At 51.3% G+C, this 25,009-nt stretch overlaps 1 protein-coding gene across 2 annotated transcripts in view; it reads right to left on the bottom strand.

Moving 5' to 3' along the window:
• Positions 1-2,145: 2,145 nt before the first annotated feature.
• TNRC18 (trinucleotide repeat containing 18) overlaps positions 2,146-25,009 on the bottom strand; it is a 99,303-nt gene continuing 76,439 nt past the window's right edge. The window contains exons 19-30 of one of the 2 annotated variants that reach the window (XM_023516526.1): positions 21,279-21,697; positions 16,571-16,723; positions 15,662-15,803; positions 14,155-14,272; positions 13,710-13,785; positions 13,517-13,625; positions 10,324-10,440; positions 9,532-9,696; positions 7,699-9,110; positions 4,319-4,555; positions 4,083-4,157; positions 2,146-3,688 (exon numbers count right to left, since the gene is read on the bottom strand). In XM_023516526.1, coding sequence (XP_023372294.1) covers positions 3,482-3,688; positions 4,083-4,157; positions 4,319-4,555; positions 7,699-9,110; positions 9,532-9,696; positions 10,324-10,440; positions 13,517-13,625; positions 13,710-13,785; positions 14,155-14,272; positions 15,662-15,803; positions 16,571-16,723; positions 21,279-21,697 — 3,230 coding nt within the window. In that variant the 3' untranslated portion in view covers positions 2,146-3,481. The remainder of the gene's footprint in view (positions 3,689-4,082; positions 4,158-4,318; positions 4,556-7,698; positions 9,111-9,531; positions 9,697-10,323; positions 10,441-13,516; positions 13,626-13,709; positions 13,786-14,154; positions 14,273-15,661; positions 15,804-16,570; positions 16,724-21,278; positions 21,698-25,009) is intronic. The other variant, XM_023516527.1, reaches the window with a different exon arrangement.

The following is a 25,009-nucleotide window of genomic DNA, read 5'->3' as shown; positions in this document are numbered from 1 at the left end:
GTCACCCTCCATCTGTGCAGATGCCCTAGTTCCAGCTAGGCCAGCTCTCTGGGGTCAGACCCATGTACCCAGGATGGGAGACCACTAGTCAGAACGTTTGCTTCCAGTGAGGCCACCCAGCTCTGTTTTCAGCATCCACAGTGCTGGTCGGGGTGCAGCCTAACTAAGCTGCCACCAGGGACCCTTCCCCATGAACCTCAGGGCCCTCAGAAGAGGAGGTAGGCCCCAGCCTTGTTATCTCACGCCTCTCCCCTGCCACCCCGTTCTTAAACACTGGGTCTCTGTTAGCCATGAAGGAATTGTATCCTGGGTCTGAATGGACCCACGTCACATTTGTGCTGGCCTCTCAGTGTCGATAGGAGCAGTACACCCTGAGCAGGCCTGCCCCATGCCCACTTGACACCTTTCCAGGTCCTCTCCACTTGATATAGGAGACAAGTTTGGGGGCCACAAAATAGGGTCCCCACCAAGCTAAAGTTGACCCTTGACCTAGGTTTTGACCCTTGTCCAGCTAGGCTCGAGGAGGAACCTGACATACCTAAGAGTTCCCAGCAAGTAGGGAGGTGCCTGGAGGTCACTTCAACCTGGACTCTGCAGAATGCCAGGCCGGCCAGGTCAGGGCCCTGGGGGAGCTTCCAGGGGTGTCCTGCCAAAGATGGCTTTCCCCCGGGGGAGGCTGGCCTGCCCTTCTACACCCCAGCCCCTGCTGTGTCCCATCCACCTGTCTGTCCACTAACTGTACCGCACTGGCCATTAAAAGATGAAGGCAGAGACTGCCACATTGCTGCCTCCTGAGGAATGCTTGTGTGGGTGTGAGCTGTGACCACCATCTCAAAATCTCAGTGAGACAAGGTGCACCAGAGCGAGTGGGTCATGTATAAGGGGGCCTCCATACGCCCGATGGGCACGGCCAAGTTAGTGTGGAAGGGTCAGTGGGGGGAGCTGGAAACAGCTGCTATTTGTCCAGCACCTTTGTGCTCCTTTGGCCCCTGTGAGGGAAGAGTGACTGCTTCCAGCCCATTTAAAAGGGGGAGAAAAGTAAGTTTAAAGCAGAGAGACAGCTTGGCCATGACCCTCGGGTTCAGCTGGGTCCTAGGAGCCTAAGCCTTCTGGGCTCAACCTCAGCTCTTTGTTAATTTGTGCGATCTGTGCAAATTCCAGGCTGTTCTGTGCCTCATTTTCCCTAAGAAGGGGGGTTGTTGGGCCCAAGGGATGCCTGTGTTCCTCCCTTGCTAGCCAAGCAGGCATTGTCCCCAGCCCAAGTAGGCCAGAACCCTATCAGGTGATACCAGAGCTGGCCACCAGGTGACACTGGAACACCCCTCTGCCTCCAAGTGTGTGTTGCAGGGTTGGGAGTGGGGCACCATTTTCGTTTTTCCTGCAGCAGAGCTGGAGCTGAGTAGCTGCCCTCTGCATGGTAACACTTATAACTGGTATACCTTCTTCATACTTAAAGAGGCAAAGCTCAGAATGACCTCTGCAGGCCATCCACACTGCCCAGGGCACGTGGTCAATTGGGGCCAGCCCCTCCCTCCAACTTCCCTGGGCCCTTGAGGTTCAGAGGCCAGAACTGTGGCTTCCCATGGCCCGATGGAGGGATGCCATCCCAGGAGGGCTCAGGGCCACCGTGACTATCAGTCTTACTGTCTTCAGGGAGAGGCATGGCCAGAATTGCTGAACCCTGCATATAAAGAAAAGAGGAGAGGAGCAAGCCCTCTAACCCCGCCCTGACAAGAGAACTTCTTCTTCTTCTTCTTTTTTTTTTTAGGAGGCTCCTTTTTTAATAGCCCAAGAGCTACATTTAGACAAAAACAGATCCGAGTTCCTGGTAAAGGCGTTTCTTCTCATCCTGTCACAAGTGACAGGAACGGAGGGAAACAGACCGGGAGACAAGAGAACTTCTGTACATGTTCTCCCCTTTTGGGTATGGGACATGTGGCTATTGCAATCGAGAAACTTAACTTTTAATTCCATCATGTAAATTAGCTTAATTTATGTGGCACCTAACTTCCAACCTCCCTGTGCCCAACGACAGCAGGCTCCCCCAACCACCACTCCTACCCCAGCCCCTGAAATAAACCACTCTGAACAATGGCATTTTTCCAATTAAATCTTTTTCTTTTCTTTTCTTTTTTTATGAAAAAGATCACACAGAATTTGCCAACAAACAAAATTCCAAAAGAAACTTAAAAAAAAAAAAGGGAAAACAATAATTCCCCCCAAAAAACAAAACCGAAGTCTGGCTTTTCCTTCCCTCAAGATTGTCTGGACGAAGCCTCCCTTTCCCTGGAAGGCTCGGAGGCTGGTTAAGTGCTTTCTTGGGCCTGAGCAGGACCTTAGGTTGGGGTGGCTCCCTCCCTGTCCCTTGCTCAGTCTGCTGTCTCTCTCTCCCTAACTCATTTTTAGTCCTGGGGGCAAGTACGGCACCCTTGGGCTGCAGGGGGTGTGTGCTGGGGGCTGAGGAGGCCGATGAAGCCGGTGAAGCTGGGTGCTAGACACTCACAATCTAACAGGAAATAAAAAATAATATTCTGCACGTCAGAATGTGTTCGCTTTTTTTTTATAATTTCATAGCTATTTTTCACAGTTTTAAAAAGTTTATATTTATATATATTTATATATATTTATCTTTATATATATAATTAAAAAGTTGACTCCATTTAAAGGCTTATGATACAGGGGCGGGGTGAGTCTCTCGGTACAATAAAACTGTACAGGTTAAGAACTGCCACCTCCCTCCTGGGCGGGGAGGGGCCGGGCATGGCCGGCGAGGATTCAGCACCAATGGGGTTTTCTGTAGTGTGAGGCTCTGGGCCGAGGGGGCGCTTGCCAGACCTTGGAGCATGCAGCCCCCTCCACCTGGCACTGTGTGATGCTCCTGGGCTCCACCCTTGCCCAGCTGTTCCCTAAGTCCAGACCATCCTGAGAGGGTGGGGCTGACCAGGAAGGGTGCCCAGAGCAGGCCTGGCACAATGGGTGAGGCCAGCTGGCACTGGACCGCCCCATCCCTCAGGGGGAGATCTTGGGGTATGCTCCGTGCCATGGGTGCCAGGAACCCCAGAGTGTCAGTTTGGTTGCTTGGAAGCCCCCTCGCCACCAAACCCCCAGTCTGCTTGGGCCTAGGGGCACCTGGCCAAGTGCTTACAAGGTGCTGGACCGGAGGCCTGAGGCCAGTCCTGGCCGGGACCACCCTGAGGGGGACAGCAAAGCCATACCCTGATAGCTGAGAGGAGCCCCTGTCCTGGGGGCACTGAGGGGTTAGGAGAGTAGGGCTGAGATGTGTGCACATGTGTGCACACACGTGCATGCATACGGGCACACACATGTACACACTCACACTCGCCCGAGGCGTCCACGTCACACCTGGCCCCATGCACATGCCCATGGGCACACTTGCATGCACGCAACGCACGTGGTCCCTGCGCTGTGGCAGTGATGGTGAGGGCCCTGTTGGCCCCCAGGGCACAAGGCAGCCTCGGGCTCAGCAGAGCACGGGCACACCGTCTGTGGAGAAGATCATGCCCGTGGTGGGCTCATAGGTGCCCGCGAGGTAGTACAGGCCCTCGCTGTCCTGGTACTTCTTGGTCTTGAGCATCTGCTCATATTGTTCCAGGCCCACCACCAGGCACTTGTGCGATACCGTCTGCACGTCATTCTCGTCCACATGTGAGGACTGGTACAGGGCACGCTGTGGGCATGAGCAGGGTGTCAGGATGAGCAGGGTAGGGCCACCCTCCCAGGCCAGAGGGGCCAGATGCCGAGAAAGACTCAAAGACCAAAGGAGGCAGAGACAAAGAGAGACAAACACTGAGAATGACCCCCCAAGACTGAGAGACAAAGACATCCAGAAACTGCAAGAAAGCAAAGCTGAAGATGAGAATAGAGACTGAGACCCAGAGGCACAGACACAGAAGCAGAGACCAGGAGAGATAGAGAACAGGAGCCAGGCAGCTCAAAGTGGCAGAGATAAAAGGGCAGAGGTTGCAGGAGGCCATGGAGGCAGAGCCACCAAATCCGGCCGGACCCCTGCATGAGCTGCCTGGGAGGTGGCAGCCACTTCCCAGCTACCTGTGCCTGCCTACCTCCATGAAGTCCTTCCTCTGGCTGGAGACCCGCAGGGCTGCGGGGAGGCTACGGCCAGACTTCTGGTCCCAGTGCTGTGTAGGGGACAAAAGAGAAGCTGATTCATCTGACCTCAGACCCCAAGGCAGGGCTGCCACCACTGGGCAGACTAAGCAATGCTCCAGGCATCCATCTTCCAATACTGTGTGGACCCAGATGGGGTAGCAGGGGTGACATAGTTGGCCTGTGGGCTCACCTGGCCCTCGTGAAACTGCTTGCCAGGGCTTGTCTCCTCTGGGTGGTAGAACCACTTGACACGGACCACCATGTTGTTGCCCCACGACTCCCACATGCTCTGGATGCGGCCAATGTAGGGCAGGTTAGGGCGGCCAGCTGACAGGAACACAGCGCAGTCCCCAATACGGATGAGCTCCTTGCCACGCACAATGGCCTTGTAGAAGAGCTTGCGGGCCTTGCCCTTCATGCCTCGACGCTATGGGGATAAGACTCAGGTCATGAGGGCACAGGCTAGGCCCAGGTCCTGTCTGCCCGGCCCCCCACTTCCCCAACCCTCAGCCTCTAAGTCAAGCACTGTCAACTCAGGGCTTCTGCAGAAGGCAGCAGAAGGGAGGGAACCCCTTGTCATGCTCTAACTGGGGACACCCCTCTTCCATCTCATATTGCTAGGTCTCAAAAAGGGACTGCATTTAAGCCAAGGATACTATAGCTAGAAGGGACAGCCAGGGCACCACTAAAAGTGCAGATGTTCCTGCCACCCCTGCCTATTGTGTATGGGGTCTCCTTTGCCCCGTGGCATCTTCCACACTCCTCACTGGGTCCTGCCACCACCCTGTGAGACAAGAGTCAGCCACATGCAGCCTCATTTTGTTAGCAGGGAAAACGAAGCTGAGGAGATAGGTGTGTGTATATGTGTATTTTGCCATGGCCACTGCCCAGGGCCACCCACTGTGGTGCAGGACCAGAGCACAGGGCAGACCACAGAGTCTTGGCCTTGTATGTGGCAGATTCTGGGGCCATCACAAAGCAAAGTCTCATTCAAGGCCCCTGGTGACTCACTGCGCAGCCCATGGGTGAGATCACTCTACTTACTGGGCTTCTTAAGTTAAAAGAGGGTCTATGTCCAAGGATCAGACACTAAGATGAGGACTTGGGATGAGAGGGACTTATCTGGAAGTGTTCCCAGGAGAAAAAGAAGGGCCATAGGAAAGGGGAGACGAAAAAGGGCAGACAGATGTCACAATGTCCTCATGTGGGTCCAGTGTGAATCAGTCCCCCACGTGGCCTAATGAGGAGTAAGGGGATCCACACACATCCTCTCCCCAAAGGCATGGGCTAAGGTCTGTCCCTGGAAGGACTTTAAACCCCAGATACTGCCTCCCACTGAGTGCTCAGCACCTGCAGGACCTAGCTTCACCCAGGCCCCCTGCTGTGTTGGGAGTTTCATTTATTCACTCAACATTTTCCAAAGTGTCCCAGGATCTCTTTGAGTATGCCTGCCTCCACTGTCACCATCCTAGGGAGAAACTCCTCTGAAAACCAGACTGAGCAAAGCTATGGCTTCCACAGAACCACCATATTCTCACCTCAGACTAAATTCTAAAGCCTCCTTTTCCCTTCTCACACCACTGCCAGACTGAAGTCCAGTGTTTTGCCAGAGCAGGGGAACAAACATCATGCTGGCTTCCTACCTTATCCCCCTGTCCCCTTTCTACCTTTAATCTGCCAGATCCCTGGTAGGGACAGACCTTTCAGTAGTCACAAAACTGATTTCTTATGCGTATTCTGTGAACTCAAACTCTCTTTGACTCAAGGCATAGAACTATGTTCATGGCAGGAGGGATGGTAAGTTCCAAGCTCAGGTTGAGCTTTTCAGTGGTGGCATCACCCCAGCCCTCCACCTGCCACCACCCTGTTCCCAGGGGCTTTTTCAGCCTGTACCCATTAAGTCAGATAATCCTGTGCCCCACAAGGACCTCAAATTCAAACGAGTACCCTTACAGAAGAGGGACCAGTAAAAAAAGAGTTGCAGCTCAAGTGGCTGCACCCCCTGTCTGAAAGGAGAAAACACCCAACTCTAGAGAGCCCCCCCAGTGAAGAGCAGCCTGGGACAGATGGAGCTATCTTCCCACTATGGGGTTTTCCAGCCACCCATGGGTAGCAAAAGGCAGGCCCTGAAAAACTGTGGTAAGAACAAAAATCACCAGAACCCATTAAGACTATTCCTCTGAGGCAGGGCAGATACGCCAGAAGCTTCTCAAGCTTTTAAGAAGTGTGTTGGCAAGGCTGGGTGTGGTGGGCTCACGCCTGTAATCCTACCACTTGGGAGGCCGAGGAGGGTGGATTGCCTGCACCCTCCTGTGGGTGCACTCACGGGTTCAAGATCAGCCTGAGCCAGAGCAAGACCTCATCTCTAAAAATAGCCAGGCATTGTGGCGGGCACCTGTAGTCCCAGCTACTCAGGAGGCTGAGGCAAGAGAATCTCGTAAGCCCAGGAATTTGAAGTTGCTGTGAGTTATGATGCAATGGCACTCTACTGAGGGTGACAAAGTAAGGCTCTGTCTCAAAAAATAAATAAAAAAGAAGTGTGTTGCCAGAGACACCCAAGCCTATCACTGTCAACACCAGGTTGTCAACCTGCCTTAGTGAGAACAGGGCCCTAGAGAGGTACAAACCCAGCAGTGCCATCTCCTCACGGCCCACCTCCACTTACTCTGGGAAGACCAATGCTACGTGCAAAACCCAGGCCACCCAACCTGCAGACTTGGACAATCCCACACGTTTGCCCAGCCAGGAGCCTCTTGCCTAGGTATGGGGAATAGACTGGTGACCATGGGGGATGTTCCCATTCTCCACATGGAAGCTTCCAGAATAGCTACTGCCAATGTCATTCACTGAGAAGTGCATGTGTATGTGTGAACAACTGTACATACTTACATGTGTGCACTGCGTATGTGCACACTGGTATGCATGCATCCATGTGCCAGTGTGTGCACTGTTGGTGGGCATATATGTATGTGCATGTGTACATGCATGTAAGTGTATTCAGGTGTGCACGTGAGTGGCAGACAGCCACAGGGCGGGCTGGGAAGGCTCCTCTGGACAACCTACCCCTTCCTGTAGGGCGGACATAGGATCCAGACCGGCCAAACAGAACTTTGCTTTCTAGGCTATGCTGATTAGCTCAGGGATAGGCACATGACCTGGCCCTGGCCTTCTGCTGGGACTGTCACACTATCAGCCAAGAGCCTTGAGCATGCTGCCACTTGAAGGTGAAGAGTGGCTGGAAACAAAGGGACTTCAACCAGAAACGAGCTGTCTAGCCAAGAAGTCTGGAAAGACCCTTTCATGTGATCCCTGACCCCTGAAGGTGGGGTCCATGTTGGTCCTTACACAGCCATCATTTGGGTTCTGAGCTTAGAGGGCAGGGCTGCTCTGTGAAGGACACAGCTTTAGAGTCAGACAGACTGGGTGGCCTTGGGTACTCTGAAACTTAGTGTACCCATCTGTAAAATGGGATACCTGCCCTCCTCTCTGGGTCTGCTAAGCAGTTATGAGGGGCAGGGAGGGCCCAGCAAAGAGTAATCAGTTCTCCAGAGAAAGAAAAGGCCTGGCTACCTGGGTGGGTTTGCCGAACCACTTCCAGAGTTGCCGGGCTGGTAGGAAGGCAGCAATCTTGGGTCGGTTCTCCACTGATGGAAGACGCTGCCTCTTGGCCAGCTCCTTGGTGGTGGGGAGGTGGACGCCCTCTCTCTTCTTAGGTCGGCTCTTGGCCCCAGCCTGAGCTTTGGGCTGTAGGGGCTGTGGGGGCTGAGGCGGGGGTGCCTGGGGCTGCGGTGTGGCTGCCTTCTTGCCAGGGGAGTGGGCAGAAGAGCGTGCCTTGCTGGCCTGTTTGGGTGCCTTGGTGGGAAGCGCAGGCGGGGTGGAGGGCCCGGCCGCTGCTGCAGGAGCTGCCTCATCATCTGAGCTGCAGGAGGAGTCTTCATCTGTGGTGGAGGAGGATGAGGAGGAGGAAGAGGAGGAAGAGGAAGAGGAGGACGAGGACGACGAGGAGGAAGAGGAGGACGACGAGGAGGATGAGGAGGAAGACGAAGAGGATGATGAGGAGGACGAGGACGACGAGGAGGAAGAGGAGGACGACGAGGAGGATGAGGAGGAAGACGAAGAGGATGATGAGGAGGACGAGGAAGAAGAAGAGGAGGATGACGAGGAGGAGGAAGATGAGGATGAAGAGGATGAGGAGGCAGGGGAGGATGCCCTGGAGCTGGAAGCACTGCAGTTGCGGCCCCCGGCACCACGGCCTCCCTCCCCACTCTTGTCGCCATCTTCCTCGCCTTCCGTCTCTGAACCGCTGCTGCTACTGCTGCTGCTGCTGCTGCTGCTGCTGCTACTGCCACTCTCTGACTCCTCAGCCCCGTCCTGCTCCGCCTGGGCCTTGTCTGGGCTCTTGGGGTTCCCAGAGTCCTCAAATGTGAGCCCTGGCCCAGGCTCCTGGGCCAGATCCCCATCTGCAGCCTTGGGCCAGGCTGTCTTAGGCTCGTTGCTGCCTGTAGCTGGAGGGTAGCCACCCAGGCCCAGCAGGCCCTTGGGTTCCTGCCAGCCTCCAGCTCCTGGGTCCTCACGGAGCAGCAAGGCCTCTTTAGCCTTCTTGCTTTTGGGCGATGTGACCCCCTCATGGTCCAGTTTGACAAGTAGCTCAGCCTCCTCCCCCGGTCTGCGAGGGCCCTTAGCACCTGACTCCTCGGCAGCCCGTGCCTTCTTGGGCTTGGGGCGGGTGGCAGGCATGGTAATGAGGGGGGCAGCGGGAGCCGGCAGCTCCCCAAAGGGCTCGGGAGCAGGGCCACTGGCAAAGGTGGGTGGTGCAGGGCTGGGTTGGGGGGCAGCCAGGCGGGCCTTGGGGACTTTGGTCCGCTTATCTGCGGGCTCTTGGGGGCTCTTCTTGGAGCCTGGGGTACTGCTTGGCTCCAGGGCCAAGGGGGTACTGGGGACCTCATCTTTTGAGCCTGCTTCCTCCAGAACTGCAGCTCTGTCTAGAAAAGAAAAGAAGAAATCAGATGTGAGGCTGGGGAAGGGGAGGCTGCCAGCCTGGCAGGAGACCAGCCTTAGCCTGTACTGGGAAGCCTGGGCCTCCATCCTGGTTGTGCTGAGTCCCGCAGGGATCTGGCCCAGTGCCCTCCTTGGCCCTGGGTGGCTCTCTATAACAGCCATCTATGTTGTGCTGCCCCAAGTGGGTACTTCATAGCTTCAGCCTTCAGTCCAAAGCACTTTTCTCTGGATTCTGGAGTGAAACACACTCAGGTTGAATTCAGATCCTGCCTATCTCTGCCTCCAGTTCCTCCTGTGTCAATTGTTCAGTACTTCCCTGTGGGGCAGGGTTCTTAGGAAGGTAGAGTGTGGTTACTTATGCAGGTACCCCACAAGAGAACACTGGCAGGGGCTGGGCCAACCTACCACCCTTGGCCTTGGCGCTGGGTTTCCGCCCTCGCCCTCGGGCCTTGGCTCCTGGCTCCTCAGACCCTGCTGTGCTCCCGTCTTTGCCTTCCCCGGTGTCTTTGCTGGTCTTACGGCTGCGGCGCTTGGCGCTCGGCACCAAGAGGGCTGGGGATGGCTCAGCACCTGCAGGGTGTAGCACAGTGGCTCAGGCCTGGTTTCTGCAGATGATGCTGTGTGGCTGGTCTCAGGGAGCTCCCCATCTGGTACTCAAGCTGCTCAGCAGGGACCCCTTATTAAGTGAACTAAAGTGCTTTGTGGAACTCAGAGGGGCTGATCACAGATGCTGACTTTTGCAGTTTTTATGACCCACTTACTTAGGATGTTTAAAACTGTTGATGTTAACCCCAAGAATTCAGGCAGTGTTGGGTCCAAGTCCTGCCTCTGTCTTAGTGTGGGAAAATCATTAACCACCTGGAAGCCCAGCCTTGACTAAGCAGTCAGAGGATGGCAGTACCAGCCTCATGGGGCTGAGGCAAGAATTCCACACCGCTGTGGTCACTTGGGGATTGGAATTGCCTATGACCAACCTCAGTCAGTCTCCCAAGGTCTGTGGCTACTCCCATGGGCCACAGGATGCAAGATCTGGCAGGCCTGAAATCCCCTTTCCCCAGTCCCATTCTGGGAGCTCCACTCATGGTTTCTGCCATTCCCATCCCCATCTCCTGTGGATCCCCATGGTTGAGCTCACAAATTAAGGGCCTTGGGGGTAGGGGCAGTGGCAGGAACCCTTGTGTCATGCCCGTCACTCACACTGGATCTTATAGTCGGGAGGCAGAAGGCGGATATGCGAGAGGGGGATCCTCCCTGTGTCTCCATCATCAAACTCCACGGTGATCAAGTCCCCATCATCCTCCAGGTCCAGTAACCCTATCAGAGGAGCAGGAGGTCAGGACAGGCACTCTGATGAGGGCAGGCACATCCTCCCAGGTGAGGTGGGCAGTAGAAACCAGCCCATAAATAGCCCTAGTCTCTAAGGCACAGCAGTGGGACATTGGTGGTAGGTATACAGTGGTGCAAAATGTGATCTTCAGAGCCAGGCAGTCAGGGCAAGAATGCTGGGTCTCCCACTTAAAGCTGCCTTTGGGACTGACAGCAGATCACACACACTTGTGCCCACTCATGCCCAAGATACTCCTGGAAACAGCAATAAAGGAAGAACATCAGCCCTGAAGGACACAGGGAAGGGTGGGAGGCAGGAGGGAGTGGGAGTAAGACAGACATCAGGACATAAGGATGGACATGAAGGAGATGACTTTGGTCTTCTGTAAAGAGACAATGTCAATGAGACAATGGGGGGGAAGTAGTTTTCCCAAGAGAACCCTGCCAAGGCTCGGCCCAGGAGCCAATAGGCACCTCTTGAAGCAGGGATATGGGGACCCTGACACTGAACAGGCAGAGGGCTGCAAGGCCACCAGAGAGGCTCCAAATGAAGGACGCTAAGCACAGGTGCGGAGGGCAGGTGGGCCCCCAGACTAAAACCAGGGATTAACAGGCAAGTCCACACACTGAAGGGCAGACCCCTCCACAAGTGCCAGATACTAAGCTCTGTCCCCGAGGACACAAGAAATCTACCCAGCTGAAAAGACCTTGTGCAGGTATTTGGGAGCTTCCTAACAAAACAGTCCTGCCCACTGCTGTGACAAGGGCTCACTCATGCACAGAGCTTCTCATCAGCTCCTTGATGTCTCTCTTCACTAAGGGTCAACAAAAACGTAGGAGTCTTCAATGAAAGGAAGAGGGGTACCCACAAGACACAGGGAGCTCACAAAATCTAACACGGAAAAAAAGATCCTCTGAAAAATTTTTTAAAAAATAATGTGTTGACAAAACAAAGTTGAGGTTTTTTTGTTTTTTTGAGACAGAGCCTCAAGCTGTCCCCCTGGGTAGAGTGCCGTGGCATCACAGCTCACAGCAACCTCCAACTCCTGGGCTCAAGCGAGTCTCCTGCCTCAGCCTCCCAAGTAGCTGGGACCACAGGCGCCCGCCACAACACCTGGCTATTTTTTTGTTGCAGCCGTCATTGTTGTTTTGGTGGGCCTGGGCTGGATTCGAACCCACTACCTTAGGTGTATGTGGCTGGTACCTTAGCCACTTGAGCCTTAGGCGCCAAGCCTTGAGTTTTTTTTTAAAGGAATATTCAGAGGATAAAGAAGACTTCAAGAATTTTTTTAATGATAGGAGAATTTTTCTTTCTTTGAGACAGAGTCTTAAGCTGTTGCCCTGGGTACAGTGTCATGGTGTCATCATAGCTGACAGCAATCTCCAACTCTTGAGCTCAAGCAATCCTCTTGCCTCAGTTTTTTCTATTTTTAGTAGAGACTGACTAGGTCTCACTCTTGCTCAGGCTAGTCTCAAACCCATGAGCTTAAGCAATCCACCCGCCCTCAGCCTGCTAGAGTGCTAGGATTACAGGCGTGAGCCACCACACCCAGCTGGGAGAAATTTTTTAAATTCAAAAAAACAGGGGGGTTATAAGATAGTAGAGAAAATCTCCCAGAAACTTGGACAAAAGAAGGAAATAGATAATAATAGAAATAAAAATTCAAACAAGCAGAGCTACCAGACCAGCGTAAGTTCCAGGGAAAACAGATGAAATGCACAAGGAACATTATCCACACAGTACACAATACACACAACGCTTCCAGGACTAAAGGACACTGCTTTGGAATCAAAGCTCCCCTTCTCAGCATGATGAAAATACACACACACACACACAAAACCACATGGAATTCCAGATCCAGGGATAATGAGAAGATCCTAAAACTTTCCAGAGAAGAAAAAAACACATCTGGGTATCAACATGTCATTAAACTTCTCAAATGACATTGGAGGCTAGAGAAAAATGGAACAATGGACCTTGAAATGTTTAGAGGACATTATTTCCGATCTAGAATTTACATCCAGCTCAACTATCTGCAAGGAATATGGGTAGAATAAAGAGATTACAGACCTGCAAAGATGAGAAATTAACCTCTCATGGCCCCTCTTTAGAAAGCTATTGAAAGATCCTCTGCTAAAATGAGGGAAGGGACCATGAACCAAGAAAGAGAAAGACATGTGATGCAACACAGGGGAGAGACAAAGGGGTTGCAGAACTATGGCGAGTAGAGGGCCTAAGAATCCAAGAATGACACCACGAGGAAGGCCTACAAAGGAGCAAACCCTCACAATACAAGGGGGCAGAAAATTCCCGGAAATATGAATCCAAGACAGACTGTTACCATATTAATGAGACTTTCAGAGTTTCAATGACAAATCAGAGCCTAATAGATGAAAAAAATAAATCTTTCCAGACTGAGCTCCTATGGCTCAGACTATACCAGACATCTATTATTTTGCTACCCCAGTATCTATTTCCATCTTCTGGATATGTCTACAAGGCAGCCAAGGGGTGGGATATATTTGGCACATGGTTGTTTTTTGTTTATATTTTTGGTCTAACCAACATTCATACCCCCATCTCCCAGATGTGTTGGTTTTGCAATAGCAGGAGGTGGATCATTTCAGTACCTGCCTTTTGTCTGTCTGACATCCACACTTATCTCTTCTGGAGTACCTATTATTTTGTTTGCTTCCATTCTCTTACTGTGCTAACAACATCCCAACTTTCCTGGGGAAGCCACCTTTCCTCACCCCTCTCAGTCCATGTGGAAAAGGAAGCCAACCTCATTCCTCAGCATCAGGTGTGAGAATATGACTCAGGCCTGGCTTATCAGATTAATGGTGGTAGCTCAAATGAAAACCATGCAGCCCAAATCAGTTCACCCTAAAGTATATAGGGTAAAACCTGGAAGTGTCTGGAAGACACTGCTTGAATGGTACCTAGATCCAACCATGCCTGAGGGCTCCCATAGGTCTTTACGAGTAAGCCAGTGAGAGTTCCACGCTGACACATTAGGAGAGAGGGGAAGGCTGGGGAGGGCAGGGGGAAGGCACATCTCACCTCGGACCACAGTGCCTGGGTAGAGACAGCGGTACTGCTGGCTCCAGTAGGCTGCAATCCTGGTCCCTTGTGGCAGGAAGCGAGCAGAGGCTGGCCTCACATCAATGATCTGGGAGAGCATGGGATTTAATGCTAGGCACGTAACTGTGGACACCCTGACCCCCAGCCTCCTGGGCCCCCACCACCGTCTCACCGCCTCTTGCAGCAACTGCTCCAGACAGTAGATGTGGGGCCGGTTGCCACGTTCACCCTCTACCACCACGCGGTATCTATGAGGCCAGGCAAATGTGCCATGAGCGGGAGAGGCTGGAGAACTCCCCAGAGAAACCCAACCCACCACTGCCAGTTCTGCCCTCAGACCACTAGGATGTGGCACCAGGACTCAAAGGTTTACTGACTGCTTTGTGAGCATGGGCCGAATTCTCCCCCTCCTGAGCTTGGTCTCCTCACCTGTGTAACCAAGGGGTTGCAGAACACAAGGGCAGCCCAGAGAGGCCAACACGCTTTCTCAGCCCACTCAGGCAGAGCCTGCCAATCTGCCCTGAGCCCGTCACACCCCTCCCCCACTGCGAGGGGAAGCCACAGCCCAGAGAGCAGGGGGGAAGTGGGCTCTGCAAGACCAGCCACTAACTACTCACATGTCCGGCGAGTGCACTGTGTGCACGTGCCCAGCGTACAGCAGCTTGTCATCCATGGGGATGAGAACTCGCAGGCCATCCTTTAGTTCATCCTTGTCAATGACACAGGAGCGAGGGGCTGCCACAGAGCAGGAATGGGGCCCTGGGTGGGCTGGCAGCACTCGGTCCTGCCCCCTCTGACTGATTCCCATCCATCCCCACTCTAAAGACCAAGGCCCTCTGTGCCACACAGATGCTTGCTCTCCATCAATGTACCCCACCCACTCTCACCTGGGCCACACCTCCCCACCAAAACACCAGCACCCCTACCACAGCCTAGACAACTCTCCAGACATTCCATGCAATTTTTCTCTTCCTAGTAGAAACAAAGCATTCACCTGCAGCCCCTCCCTCCCTGGAGCCTGCCTCATTCTTCATCTGTTCCTTCTCAATGGGGACTTCAACACGAGTCCTACCCATCTGATCATTAGTGAAAGACCTGGATAGCTCACTGGGCAGGTGGCATGCCAGGCCAACTGCATTGCTGCCCACACACATGTGGGGCCTCATGGATCTCAAACACCCTACTTCTGGGCTTGGCTGTGTGACTCTCCAGGGTGGCAAGGGCCAAAGGCCTTGGCCTTAAGAGGTCCACTGGACCTCCCCCTCCCCTCGAGAGCCTCTGGTAGCATCACCAGAGACTATAGGTCCAGCACACAAATGGTACATGGAAAGAGGATGGCAGACCCAGGTCAGCTGAGCCCCACTAGCAGCCCTGAGACCAGCTGATTATCAGGTGACAGACACATCTCAGGCCATAACCCTTCTCTCACTCTGTCTCCCTATGCACATCACACCCTGGGTCCAAGTGCCTCTTGGACATGGCCTCCCCAGATGTATTCCAGGGACCCGAAACTCCAGGCAGCAAAGCCTGGCATGTGACCCCACTGATCTTGGTCTCAGGGACAGCTCCCTACCCATCTCTAGTCTTTGCCCTTCCCCTCCCCTACCTGCCCACCCCCCACCCACTGTGCCCCTCCAGCTCTCTGGGGCTTCCACATGGAGCACACAGAGTCCCCCACCCCCACCCCCGCCACATACACACATCACACTCCTTCCCAATGCACTGTTTCCCTGCTCCTTGCACGAAGCCAGTCACTACCGGCTGTCCTCTGGATGGTGACAGCCTCCTAACTGGACTCCCAGCGACCCCTGGGGCCTCTAATTCACTCTGCCCAGCAGTTAGGCAGCTCACTTTAAAACCAACTTGACCACATGGCTCTCTCACTTATCAACTTGGAGAGCTTCTTATTTTCCTTAGGGTAAATACCCAACTCCTTCCCTAGACCCATAAGACTCAGCCTCTACCTCTTCCCTGGCCTTAAGGCTATTCTTATCCTCCCCAGATCTCCAAGCCAGAGCCAAACTGGCCTCCTTTCCACAGACCTCAGGGCCTTAGTACAAACTATTCCCTGCTCACACCCCTCTGGTAGCTTAGCCCCTCCTGACACACATCATGGCCACTCACCTGGAGTGAGGGGCCGCTCCACAGCCCCACCACGTGGCAGGTGTTCATCCTCAGAGAAGCTCGAGTCCTGGTTGGGCTCAAAGTCCTCCTCAGCTGCCATGCTCTCCATCAGCTTGCTTACGGCACCTCCCTTTCCCCGGTTCTGACAACACAGCATGGCAGAAAAGTAGCTTAGGACATGGCACAAGGGACACTCCTGGGAAACCCAGGGTCATAGTCAGGCCCCAGGGGCATCTGCCATGTGCATAGCAGGGGTCCCAGCTGGGTGCATCCCAGAGGCCAGAGGGAGGATGAAATGGGCCAGGAACCTGATTGGCCAGGGCCTACATATACTCAGCTCAGTACTTAGCACTCAGTGCTTAGTACAATACTTATGTTTGTCACTGAGACAAACGCCTCAATTCCCTCCTAGAGGAATGAAGGCAACATCTCTAGCCAGGCATGATGGGTTTGAAGAAAAAACACCTGCACAGGGACTGGCAGATGTGGGGAACAGGTACAATGAGGCATAACTCCCTCTGCCAACAGAGCAAAAAAATTCATCCATGTCTTAGGGAGGACCCCTGGGAGACTTGGAGCTGAGCTGGGGGCTCTTGCCACCTGGCCTGACAGGTTTTACAGTCACCAGTCAGGTGTTCCCCACCCCTGCTAAGGTGATGCCTCCTGAGGACAGGGTCCAAGTCCCACATATCTCATTATCCTCAGGGCATGGGGACTGCAGCCACATCACCTCACTTTCCTGAGCCTCAGCTATAGGTAGGGTAAGCCTAAAATGCCAGGCAGAGACTGCACCCTGGCCTCAGGAGCATGGAAAGAGGCATGGTAAACCCAGAGTACAACACTCCTGCCTGGGTCCTGGGCCCAGACCCAGCACCTCCTCATGGTGTCCCACCTGAGCACAAGTCTCACCTCCTTTTTCACTTCTTTCCCTTTGGCTTTGGCCTTATTCCTCTTGGCAGTGGCCAAGGAGCTGGCGTGAGGGGCCCTGGTCTCAGGGGGCAGGGCAGGAGTGCGGGATGTCGGCAGTGCAGCTCCTGGACTGGCCTCCTTCCCTTTCTTCTTCTGGAGGAGGAAGCAACAGAAGGGAGCCCTCAGAGGTGAGGGCAGGCAAAGCCCAGCCTCCCCTGCAGAGCTAGGGGGCACAGGACCCCCAAACTCCCCCTACTTGCTTGCCCCCCAAGTTCTGTGTGACCCTAAGTGTGTCCCTCCCTGGAGGAATGAAACACCCCCCAACAATGTGTTTTTGTTTTTAATCTTAATTACTTTATTACTACTATGTATTATTTGCTGCCCTCAAAAAAGATAACACTGAAGTACACACTTGTGTGAGTTCCTCTCCACCCACCCTGCTACCAGCCACACAGAGGCAGCCACTAGTCACAGCACAGTGCATCCTTCCAGAACTTCCCACAAGCACCTATGACCATGTAAACACCAAGGCTATGCAGACACATGTGCATACATATAGTATTATTTGTAAACACAAGTGAGAATGTACCAAAACTCCTGCTTTGCAACATTTTCCCCTCAGTGTAACTGATCTGCATAGAGGTGACTTCGTTTTTGTTTTATAACAGCTGTACACCGAGCCACAGCATGGAAGAACCGTAATTCCTTCACCTGCCCCCACAATGGGATGTAGGCTGCCTCCACATTTTCATTCTTTCAAGTGACTCCACAAAAACAAAACAACCTTACCAATTACTTCTATAGGATATAGTCCCAGAAGGAGCAATGAAAGCTGAATGGCTACTGCCTGAGTCACTGCTGGAATATCCACTATAGCCCTGGCCCCAGCAGTGAAGTGAGAGAGCTACACAGCCCAGTTCAAAGGTCTCTCCAGTACAGAGACTTTTCTCACTGGGGGAGGGGAAACTGGCCTGAACATTTTAAAAACAGGCATCATGGGTGGTGCCTGTGGCTGAAGTGAGTAGGGCATTGGCCCCATACACCGAGGGTGGTGAGTTCGAACCCAGCCCCAGCCAAACTGCAACAACAACAACAAAAAATAGCTGGGCATTGTGGCGGGCACCTGTAGTCCCAGCTACTCGGGAGGCTGAGGCAAGAGAATCACCTAAGCCCAAGAGCTGGAGATTGCTATAAGCTGTAATGCCACGGCACTCTACTGAGGGCAACAAAGTGAGACTCTGTCTCTAAAAAGAAAAATAAAATAAAGGGCAGCGCCTATGGCTCAAAGGAGTAGGACGTCGGCCCCATATGCCAGAGGTGATGAGTACAAACCCAGCCTCAGCCAAAAACTACAATAAATAAATAAAATAAAATAAAATAAAAACAGGCATCATGGATAGCTTTGTTTACCAGAGCAAAGAAGCAGAAACAACCTCAGTGTCCCACAACCTGTCACAGAAACTCTGAGGGCATCAACACATATAGTTAACGTGCTTTGATTACAGTGGCTGGTGTCATGTTCTGAGCCAGAGCCAATGGCACAGGGAAATGGAAATTATGACACTTTGTGTGAAAAGGAGGACTTGAAACTATAGCTGGTACAATCCAGAGGTTAAGGGGCTTGGGGACAGATCACATGACTATGTTTTTTAAAAGGCATACTACTGAAACAAATGACCAAGGCCAGAGGAGGTTGAAAATTAAGAAACAGAAAAAAATAATAATGAGCAAACGTTACCAAGGCAACAACAGAAGTCACAACATTTGTATCAAACAGGAGATTTCAAAGCAAACAACATTAAAAGGGGCAAAAATAGGACATGTTTCAAGATTAAAAGGTATATAGTTTAAGCCCCATTTAGGGGGAAAATATTTATATATATACACACACATTGTATTTTCTTGTTTCTGATGTGCATTTTAACCTTGTTCATATTTCTGAAATCGAAGCATCTTAGGGCTGGAGAATCTCTAACGTCTGCTATTAAACAGTTCCTCTTATGGTGTATATCTCTGCAGACAAGGAAATGACAGCCAAAAAAAAAAAAAAAAACCTGAGTGGATTGTGAATTTTTCTTTTCTTCCTTTTCTTTATCTTCCAAATTACTATTCTAATCAGTAAAACCAATAATTATTTCTTTCCCTTTGACCAGAAAACTCATTTCCGGAAGGGCCTCCCACCCCTACTTCTACATTTTTTTTTTTTAAATAAGAAAATAACTTCCAAAAAGAAAAAAAGAAAAGAACTTTCAATGTGACAGAAGCTCTGTACACAAAAACAGAGGTGTTCGTTGCTTTGATGATTACGATGGCAAAATACCATCATCATCCAAACCACCAAGACAGCAGCGTCAGTGAGAGGAGATGGTGCCAACCATCATGTCAGTGACATCCAGATGGTAGGATGTCATTGTTTTATATTGACATAAAATAAAAATTCATCACATGTAGACATGCACATGATAATATACAGACTGTACTAAGTTTAAAAAGCAGGAAATCTCCTTTATCCGAGGTTTTACTTTCTATGGTTTTAGTTACCCACAGTCAACCTCAGTCTGAAAATATTAAATGGAAAATTCTAGAAATAAACAATTCATAAGTTTCAAATTGCACGCTGTTCTGAGTATTGTGATGAAATCTCGCACCATCCTATTTAGGATGTGACTCATCCTTTTGTCCAACGGATCCACAGTCCATGCTACCCACCTCATTCAGCAGGCATCTTGATTACCAGATTGCCTGTTGTGGTACTGCAGGGCTTATGTTCCAGTAACCTTTATTTTACCTAATAGTGGGCTCAAAGCTCAAGAGTAGTGATGCTAGTAACTCAGACATGCCAAAGAGAATCCTCAAAGTGCTTCCTTTAAGAAAAAAGGTTAAAGTTCTTGACTTAATACAGAAAGAAAAAAAAATTATATGCCAAGGTTACTAAGATCTAAGAGTCTTCTCTCCGTGAAACTGTGAAGTAGTGAAAAGAAATCTGAGCTAGTTTTGCTATCACACCTCAAACTGCAAAAGTTGCAGTCACACTGCATGGTAAGTGCTTACAGTATAGGGTCTGATACTGAACGGTGTCCACTGGGGGGCTAAGACCATTTCTCCCTCAGTTAAGGGGTAGCTACTATTACAAAAGTATAGCTCAAAAAATCATTAGCAGCAATGGTTGTTCTTAGGATGACAGGCAGTCAGGTGATCTCCTTGGGTGTTTGATTCTCCCTTTGTTAATGATTATTCTATTCCAGTCTCTTGATACATCATCAAAAGGCCAGGATTGGGTGAGCCCTTGGTCCATTCCCCTAATGGCCAAGTGTTTAGCTACTCAGACACCAAGAAATGGGAAGTCAGGGCCTCCGACAGAAGGCGCTATCTTGGGAACCAGGTACACTGGCTCACACCTGTAGTACCAGCTAATAGGCGGACTGAAGCAAGAGGATCACTTGAGCCCAGGAGTTGGAGACCAGTTTAAGCAACATAGTGAGACCCCTGTCTGTAAAAAACGATTTAAAAAAACAAAACAAAACAATGAAGGTACCACCTTGGGAAGGCCCAAAGAGGCTGTGTGTCTGAGTAGTTAAAGCCCAAGGGTTCAAAGCCCAGCTCATTGATCCCAACGGATCATTAGCTACTGTGACCTTGGGCTGGTACCTGTGCTCTCATGGCTACCTATAACATGCAATTAATGTGAAGAATCTACTTTGTATGTATGGTCCTGTGAGTACATCGTAAAGCAGTTAGAACACATCTGGGCCAACAATGGGTCACCTGGTAGGATTATTATTTATTCTGGTACCTGCTCTCCAACACCCTGAAAAGCCTGAAGTAGCTTCAGCCTTGGGAGAGGTGAAAGCAGTCCAAGGGGCCCATGGGAGGCTGCATACACAGCCCCTCCCTCCCTCCCACCTGTCAACAGGAAACCAATGCAAGCCTCATCCTTTTTTGTGATTTTCACTAGAATGCCATTGTTATCTAGGGGTTCGTCCTATATCAGGGACCAAAGGTGAAGAGACCTGGGTTAGAATACTGTATAGAAAATTGCCTAAGTCTGAATACAGCTATTTAAGGGAGTGACACCTGACCATTAGCTTCCTTGCTAAAAGGGGAACGGGTCTCATTATTGTGGAGTTCTTAAAAGGCACATCTTAATCTGGGGTATCCACAGAGAGATCTATATGAATATGGGTGGGGAAAGAATCCTACCTCTATTTTCACATTTTAACCTCTGAAGAAATGAGGTTTTCCTTCAGGTGAGAGTAGAGGCCACAAACCACAAAAAAACCAGCAGTGCTGGTGACTTTGCCACTAACAGAAACCACAGAGAGTCTAGCAGCACACGACAGTTACTGCAGAGACCACAGAGCATCGCTGGGGAGGCAGGGTGCTCGCTAGGCCCAAGAGGGCAGCCTCACTGATCAGTGTGTTCCCACGGTAGCAGATGTACAAGTACCACAAAGGGGTCTTCTCAACATTTTAGTGGCTGCCTTTCAATATCACTGTTTTCCTTGGGGCCCCCAGGCGTTTTATTCCCACTTTGCAGTGTCATTCTAAGAATGGAGCTGGGAGGTTAAGGACCTCAGAAGGTAAGGGTGGCAGGTCCTTGGTGGGAGCTCCCTGTGGGTCTCAGGAGTGTGGTTTGAGTCCCATGGTGGTGAGGGGTGTGGCCCCAGCCCTACCCGTGCGTGAGCCCCCATCTCAGAAGGCCCCCTACCTTCCTGGGGTCCTTCCTGTCCCTGGCGCGGCTGGTGTCCTTGCGTGGGCTCAGGGGGCCCTTGGCACGGGTCCGGGGCGCAGGAGTGGTGCGGGTGGGTGCCGGCGCAGCCGCCGAGGCGTCGTGCAGGAAGATGCGCTCGCTGCGACGCCGCGTCCACAGGTCGTCGTCGCTGGCCTCGGGCCCTGCCTCAAAGCCAGGCTCCTTGGTGCCCCGCAGCTTCCGGGCCTTGCGCCCCTTCTCTACCGCCAGCTTGGCCTTGTCAGGGCTGGCGGGGAGTGGGCCCCGAGCAGTGGGCGCAGGCACGGGCGCAGGTGGCCCGGGCTCCCCCAGTACTTTCCGGGGCCGCGGCAGCCCTGCTGGGGACCGCTTGCACACCTTGACCTCACTCTCTGAGTCCGTGTACTCGAACTCTGTGCCTGGACATGGGAGGAATAAGAGGGAGCTCATGGGACAAGCTCTCCAGGGCCTCCTGCCACCACAGCTGCAGAGCCACAGACCTACTGCTCTTCCCCAGGGAACCTTGCTGCCTGTGGGTGCGAGGAAACAGACCGGAGAAGCACTCAATGTGCCCCACCCCCGTCCCTCCTAGACTGCTCTGAGTGCTCAGCCCAAGGGCACCATCTGGGAGGGTGAGGACTCAGGCCACAGGAGAGCCTCTGTATTCCCGAGAGACTGTGGAAACCTGAGGACCAGGGCAGGGGAGCAGTGGGCCCCACACCCGCAGCGCTGTAGCCCTTTCCGTGGCTCGGGGAAAGCCCATAGGAAATCCCCAGCCTGTCTCTCCACCCTGCCCCTTGGAGCTGGGTGGTCTGTCATTGGCCAAGCCCATTCCCTTTTATAGACCTGGGACAGACACCACGGCCCCTGGCCCTTGCTCTCTTCCCAAGCCCAGCTTCAGGATTCCCTGAATGGTCAGCCCCAGCTCGCCTGCCCCCACCTTCCTGATGTCCAGGCTTTCTGTTTTGCTATCTCTTCTGCCCAAAGCCTAGGTCCTCCTACCCTCTGCCCCACCTCTACTTAGAAAAGCACCTAGACCTTTGTGAGGAGACAGGCTTATGGGCTTACCCTGGGCTCTCTGCCGCACCCCTGCCATCACAGGCAATGTCACGGTCTAGCAATACCCTCCTTGCCTAGGTTTCAGCCTGCCAGACCCTGGGCAAGTGGATCCCTGAGTTCTGGAACTTCTAATGTGCTACACTCGAGCCCTGGCTCTCAGCTGTTGCCCCAAGAAAAGCATGTGAGTAAGGGGTTAATGGCACTTTTCCCTGGGACAGGGTTACAAGGTGTATTCATCCCACTGGCTGTGAGGAGGACCTGCCTCCTCCAAACAGTGATCTGCTCTGGATCCCCCACAAGTATGGTGAAAAGCCCAAGCCCAAGCCCAAGCTTGCTGACCCCCAGGCAGCAGTGAGAGGCCAGGCCCCCACTGCCCTAGCAGATGCAGCCACAGCAGCAGAGACAGGCAGGGGCACCCAGTGGGAAGGAGTCACCAGCAAAGTTTAATGATCCCCATTAATCAATCTTCTGTTAACAGACTTCCCACTGTGCAGGGAGGCAACAAGGGGTTTTCGTGGCTGATAAGGGCAGACTATAAGGCACTGGTTTGAGAGTTCTGCTTCTGGGTACAAACGAGATACCCCCTTGCAGAATACCATTAGTAACACTGGATGTACAGAATGCACAGCAGGTGTGTTGGAGGTGGGGGCAGAGAGTGGATACAGCAGTGGACAGAGAAAAGGTGCATTTGGAAGGTACAAGTGGAGTTACAGGTCAGATCTCATCCCTGTACCCTCTCCCTGACACTAGACGAAATCTTCTTGGCACACACAGAAGGGAGGGGGTAGGCCTTGCATGAAAAAGAAATTAGAGTCCTCCTGACCTCAGAACCAGGAAAGAGAGCTAGAAAAAGACAACACAGAAGGGGAGAGAAAAGGAGTCAAAGAGGGAACCCCACCCAAACTCTGTCTACCCACATCTCTCTCTGAAGGACTAAGGAACAACCCCACACACAGAACAGATTCACAATAGCCCAGGTAACACCAAAATACAAACTAAACCAGTGGTTCTCAACCTTCATAATGCTGCGACCCTTTAATACAGTTCCTGTGGGTCATGACCCATAGGTTGAGAACTGCTGATCTAAACAGAGACCACACTTGCCACCTAAGAAATGGAAATTGGAATTCAAGGCCTGCCAAGGAAATACTTGCTGAAAAGAAAGAAATAATACTCACTGAAGAAAAGTAAGGACATTCTGATTCCACACCATCTCACCCCTATAATGTCCAGGACATAATACAAAATTATTCGACAAAAGAAGAACCAAGAAAATGCATAACACTGGAGAGAAAAGAAACCTAAGTGTACCTACCCTGAGATGCTGGAACTACTAGCCAAGGATTCTGAAGGGGATGCTAGAACCAGTCTCAAGGTGAAACAAAATTGGTTTTCAATGCATGAAAATTACACTAGAGAAATGAGAAGGTCCAGCAAAGAAACAAAAACAATAGCAAAGAACCAAATGGAAATTCTAGAACTGAGAAGTGCAATTTCAGAAATAAAAATAAATGAAGAGACTTATGAGCTGAATGGATATGATTAAGAAAAAAGTAAAGTGAATTCAGGGGAAATAAAAAAAACTAACACAGCCACAGCCTGAGAGACCTGTTAGTGGATAATCTATGATCAATCAAATGTATGTCCAGCAGGAAAGGGAAAAGAGAATAAAGAAGGAAAAATACCTGGAAGATTTCTTCAATAGCTAAAATTTTCCCAAATTTGATGACAAACAAAATTGCAGATACAAGATGTTAGATGAACATCAAGCAGAATAAACACAGAGAAGTCCATGCCAGGCACATCATAGCCAAGCTGATGACAGTGAAAGATAAAGACAAACCCTCAGGAGCAACAAGAAAAACTTGACCCATCATGTATAAGACAATCATGTGATTAATGGGCTAACCTGTCATCAGAAACTCCTGGCCAAAAAATAAAGAACAGCCAGAACAGAACATCTGTAAAGTACTGAAAGGAAACAGTGTCAACCCAAAATTCTACATCTAGTGAAAATATCACTCAAGGATGAAGGTGAAATAGAAATGTTTTCAGGTAAAACAACACTATGAAAATTCATCACCAGCAGATGTATAATACAAAAATGCCAAATGAACTTTTTCAGACTAAAACGACTTAAAAACTCAAATCCTCAGAAAAGGATGGAAAGCAATAGAAACGGCAAATATCAAAACAAATGTAAACAAATGGTGTGTGTGTGAGAGAGAGAAACAAAGTCTTATTCTGTCACCCTCGGTAGTGTTGTGTCATCATAGCTCACAGCAACCTTGAACTCTTGGGCTCAACCAATTCTCTTGCCTCAGCCTGCCGAGTAGCTAGGCCTATAAGCAAGGCCTTGCTCTTATTCAGGCTGATCTCAAACTCCCCATCTCAAGCAATCTACCCACCTTGGCATCCCAGAGTGCTAGGATTACAGGTATGACCCACCTTGCCTGGCCTAAAAAAAAATGATTTTTAAAAAACTTTTCCTCTTAATTTCTTTACGAAGCACATAAATATTTTAAACTAACATTGTCTTTAGGGGTTGACACCATGTGAAGATGTAAAACATGCATATAATAATATAAAAGATAGGGTGTGATATGGACCCATGAGGTTACAAGGTTTCTATATTTTATGTAAAGTAGCTCTTTTTTTTTTTTTTTTTGAAA

This window comes from Otolemur garnettii, unplaced genomic scaffold (assembly GCF_000181295.1).
Source record: "Otolemur garnettii isolate 467f Iridium unplaced genomic scaffold, OtoGar3 scaffold00092, whole genome shotgun sequence".
Classification (NCBI taxonomy): domain Eukaryota; kingdom Metazoa; phylum Chordata; class Mammalia; order Primates; family Galagidae; genus Otolemur; species Otolemur garnettii.
Note: the sequence above shows the minus strand (reverse complement) of the source record. Positions and strands in the feature narration are given on the sequence as shown.